We start from the raw sequence: 5,208 nt of genomic DNA on the forward strand, positions 1-5,208 counted from the left end.
AAAAGATGTGAAGATCTCTGTTCGAAGCAGACAAATCAGCAGATGCTGGTGCATAACATCTGGGGATTTCCATTTGGATAAGATCAGGAATCTCCCTTTCCCAGGCAAGCCATCTGTCACGAAGGCTAGGTGGCTGGATCGGGTCGTCCCAGCCGAGCTGCTCCTTCCAAAGATCCTGTACCAGAATCTTGGCCCGTGTGGTGAACGGTACTATATAACCTAGCGGATCATACTGACACGCAAGTGTTTTGTAGACGTTCCTCAGTGTGGGTTCGGTTCTCTCCCCCAGTCGATGTCTGTATTTGAAGGAGTCACGAAGGCAATCCCATGTCAATCCCAGAGTTGGCTCCCAAAGGTCCGTGCTAGACTGAGAGAGCCATAGGTCACTACTCTCAGATCTGACATTGGATGGAAGATGTTCAATGACAGCAGGGATGTTGCTGGCCCATTGACGTATCTCAAACCCCCCGGTCTGGAGCAGCTGGCGCAGACTGTCGACTAGGGCCTTAGCTTCCTCTTGGGAGTGAGTGCTGCGGAGGCAGTTATCCACGTAGAACGACTGCTCTACACAATCGACGAGGTCATGATTGGACCTACAAGTGTCCCGGACGTGCTGCTGCAGTGCATAGATGGCACAGCATGGACTGCATGTAGTGCCAAATGGTAGCACTTGCCATTCATAGAGCTTCGGCTCTTCATTCCTCTTCATGTCCCGCCAGAGGAAGCGCAGCACTGGTTTGTCTGCTGGCAAAAGGCGTATCTGGTGGAACATACCTTTGATGTCGCCACTCACAGCAACTGGATACTGTCGAAACCGAAGAAGAACTCCTAGCAAAGATGGACCTAGGGCAGGTCCAGGGAGGAGAATAGAGTTGAGGGACTTCCCTTCGTACTGGAAAGAGCAGTTAAAGACGATCCTGTCCTTGTCATTGTGTCGCACCATGTGGTGAGGTATAAACCAGGATTCTGCAGTGGTTCTAGCTATCTCATGTGGCACCACAGCTACATAGCCCAACTTCTCTAGATTCTGAATCTCCTGACAATATACTTCAGCGCGTTGTGGGTCTTTGACAAGTCTCCTCTCTGTACTGCGCAGACTTGGCAAAACTGCTTCCATAGGAGCTTGAAGCGTGGCGGAGTTGGCGCGACGAAGCAGTGGTGTGGCATACCTCTGTGTCCCATCGACCGTGACCCTGGTGGTGGATGTCTGGAGTAGGTTCAGAGCTTGCTGATCTTGCTTCGATCGGGTTACCTGCTTCTCGCTCACATAAGGCAGCGTATCAATCTGCCAGAGACGCTCAACATTCCTGAAAAGCGCTATATAAAATGCAATCCATTATTATTATTATTAATCTAACACACTGTGACAGTCTCATTAATAGCTGCACTTTGACAGACATTTCACTAGGGCTGGGCGATATGGTCTAAAATCCATATCACGGTATAATGTGAAGCATGTGCGGTAACAATATATATATCGCAATATAGTCTTTTCTTCTGTATAACGTATTTTACACACTATAAGGCACACTTAAAATCTTTTAATTCCCTCAAAAATCGACAGTGCGCCTTATGTGTGAGTTCTTAATGAGCTTACTGAGTACACGGCACGCAGAAATTTGTCAAAAAATGTTTTAGTACGACTTTGGTAAGCTATGAAAGCGCACTGCTTGATAGATTGCCCGAGCATTAGTCAGGAGCCTTGCAGAGTAATCCAAAACTGGGTCCAAAACTCCGTCTGCTTCAGGTCCCAAAGTCAAACGAAGACTGCGGTATCACTGAGAGTTAAAAATAAATTCTTTCATCTTTAATAAAATGATCAGCGTTGCTGCTTTACTAGGTGTAACAATTAAGTTTAACATCCAGGCATCCATGAAAACAGAATTTATTAAATTCAACGGAGTTAGAGGTTAGCAGGAAGTTAGCTCGGTAGTTTCCCCCTAAACATAATATACCATGTTCTGACTGAGAGATTTCTGAAATAATTAAAACGTACAGCTCTGCTATCACTTCCAACATAAATGAAGACAGAAAACTAAACAGCAGTGACCTCTGTAGTTGAACTAGCTGGTATATAATGATGTCCTACGTAATCGCTAGCAATGCAGCTATGTTAGCATAACATTAACACAGTGAAGCTGAAGGATGGCCGTTAACTTTTTCCCACTTGATAGAAGTTAACGCGAGGGTTTCTGGTGGTTAAGGACAAATGCAATCACATGGCAGGATGATGTAAACGGACCAAACTTCAGTTTGGAGAACAACTGAGATAATCCATCCACAAAACGAGGTTAGTCATTAATATACTGCAACAACATGGGAATAGAGCAACTGCGAGAGAATTCAGCATTAATGGATCAATGGTACGGAAGTGGAGGAAGCGCAGTTTTTGGCTTTCCCCATATTCCAAAAGTGCTTTGTCTCTTTGCTATTAATGTCGCCCGGCATAATTTGCAGATGATGTTGTTCGCTGCAGCTGCAATGCTTTCGACGAAAACAGGCGCAGCTTGATGACACCATCAACATGCGCTATCGCGGTAGAGAGGCATAGTCAAAATCTCTACCGTTGGCCAAATTTATATCATTTCTACCATATACCGTTTATACCGCCCACCCCTACATTTCACTTTTGTTTGATACAGATTCAGTAGAAAGCACTCACTTGTTGCGTATGCACTTTCATTTGTTGATAAGCATGGGCAGAGGCACTTCTAAATTTGTTTGTAGAGCATAAAAAATCCAGGTATGAAAATACTGCATAAAAATACAGTCACTGATTTGTGTGTGAAACATTTGTATGAATGATTTATGCACAAATATGTGTGTACAGACTGATTTCTGTTTTCTAGTTTTGTCCTGCAAAACCATTGAAAAAAAAGGTTTTGTTGTCCTGGTATTTGTTGTATTTCTCAGGGGAGCGACCTCCCTCCAATATGGCCCCATCTGTGCTGAAGTCTCAGTCGAAGATGTTGGTGATTGGAGGGTCTGGTGCTGAAATGATTCCACCGGCAGTGGCTTCGGTACGTATGCATGGTAAACACACAAAAGTGTCATTACATATTAAATAAATTTGCTGTTAAAGCTTGCATCATAGTAACAAGATTCTTCACCCTAATTTATCCTGTAATCATCACGTTGTCATCTCATTTTTTTTCTCTCCAAGGCGCTCATGAACCACCTGTGGTTTGGAAAGAGCCTTAAGGAGGCAATTGATACTCCTGTTGTTCTTGTAGACTCTCAAAGTGAAATAAAACTTGAATCCAAGCTTGAAAAGGTATTATATTCAGTGTATTTAAATGATAAATTAATCATTTCTACAGCTTTTGTTCCATCTGAGTCTCTCTCCTCTTTGCCTTGCAGGATGTAGTTGATGGTCTTGAAGCTAAAAGACATAAAATAGCAAAATTCTACAACACAGTTAACGCTGTGGAAAAGGCAGGCAGCTGTATCTCTGCATGGTCTGATGAAAGGAAAAAAGGCAAAGCAGCTGGTTACTGAGACCAAGAGTCAGTGATGTTAGTTATACAGCATGGTCTTAATGTTATGGACACTGCTGTAGCTACAACATTGGTCCATCTATATTCATCTGTTACGTAATAATACATTCATTCTTTACTCATATGCAGTGTTGGGCAAGTTACTTTTGAAAAAGTAATTAGTTATAGTTACTAGTTACTAGGGATGGGTATCGTTTAGGTTTTATCCAATACCGGTGCCAAACCGGTACTTTTGAAACTGTGCTGATGCTTAAACGGTGCTCGAACCGGTGCTTAAAGAATGGAGAAAACAAACTTTGTCCAAAAGCCTCTCATGTTTAGCTGTTTTTTTGTAAAAAGATAACAATGTTAGCCTTTTCTGCAGCTATAGGGCATATATGGTATCACTCTTGGCTGGAAGCAGTGCTTAAACAACGGAAAAAACACAAACTTTGTCCAAAAACCTCCCATGTTTAGCTGGAAACAGGGAGTACCTGCCATCAAACAAGAAGACAGCTGCATGTAACTACAACGGTGTTTGCTAGTTAACCTTACATGCATTAATTTAATAACGTGGTTAGCCTACTCAACGTAAATTACACATGAACAACATTAAACTACTCGCCCAGAGAAGAACTGCCATCATCATCCGTCATAATTTCTGCTACACTGGCAGGGCTAGGGGCCAGGACTCTCCTCTTCGGGTTCTTGCTAACTCTGTCGAATTCCACGGAATACGTCTATGCTAGGTGTTATGCCTGGATTGAGCGAAACATAACTATAAATCTGCTTGTAGAACAGTTTGATCACTTTGCAAAATTTGTTTCCAAATCCAAAAAGTTCTAAAGATCTAAATAGAAAATTATGGTCTATTGAATCAAATGCTTTAAAAAAGTCAATAAATAATATCAAACTTTCTGAATTGATAAAGGATCGGTAGTCAATCATATCTATTAATCTTATGTTATTATGAATCTGCCTTCCTTTAATAAACGCTGATTGACACTCATCAATTAGTTTGGTTAAGACGCTCTTAATCCTATTTGCATATGCTAAGGCTAATAATTTGTAATCATTACATAAAAGTGTTATGGGTCTCCAATTGTCTAGCACTTGTAAATTTTTGTTTGGTTTGGGCAATAAGGTTATTAATCCTGTTTTCATTGTTGGGGATAGTTCTTCATTTATTAAACAATCCAAAAAAGCATTAAATAACAAATCTTTAATGTCTTGCTAAAAAGTTTTATAGAATTCAATCGTTAGGCCGTCAATTCCAGGTGATTTTCCATTTTTCATTTGTTTTAGAGCTGTTTCTAATTCAGATATATTCAAATCTTCTTCTAACCATATTTTATCTTACTCTTCCAATTTTTTTACCTGGTCTTTAATCATATCAAAAAAGATGTCTGCATTCTCTTTTTCAGTTCTTGGTTTATACAGATTACTATAGAATATGTTTAAAATGGAGAGAATGTTGTCTCCGGGAGTTTAGCTGATTTGATTTAGAGCGGCAGGGTATGGTGGGTGTGTTCCAGTTAAAGAACACGGAGGCAGCTTCCAGGTTTGGGAGATTTATTCAGCTGTGGTCTGTAGTAACGATACATAAAGCAACTATCAGTACAGCACACATAAAACATTCAACATGCCCAGACATTATTTTAGCACAGAGGTAGCACAAGGAACTGTATTCAACACTCACATCTATAACAACTTCAGTAATTACACCAGATTT

General features: G+C 41.0%; 1 protein-coding gene across 1 annotated transcript; it reads left to right on the plus strand.

Moving 5' to 3' along the window:
* The first annotated feature begins 2,933 nt into the window (after window positions 1–2,933).
* LOC146375641 (glutathione hydrolase 5 proenzyme-like) lies at window positions 2,934–3,498 on the plus strand. The gene is made up of 3 exons (XM_084946708.1): window positions 2,934–3,020; window positions 3,164–3,274; window positions 3,361–3,498. Exons 1-3 carry the CDS (start codon window positions 2,934–2,936, stop codon window positions 3,496–3,498), a joined length of 336 nt encoding a protein of 111 aa, XP_084802834.1.
* The last annotated feature ends 1,710 nt before the right edge of the window (window positions 3,499–5,208 follow it).

This window comes from Perissodus microlepis, chromosome 12 (assembly GCF_051167445.1).
Source record: "Perissodus microlepis isolate ML-2025 ecotype Zambia chromosome 12, ASM5116744v1, whole genome shotgun sequence".
Taxonomy (NCBI): Eukaryota; Metazoa; Chordata; class Actinopteri; order Cichliformes; family Cichlidae; genus Perissodus; species Perissodus microlepis.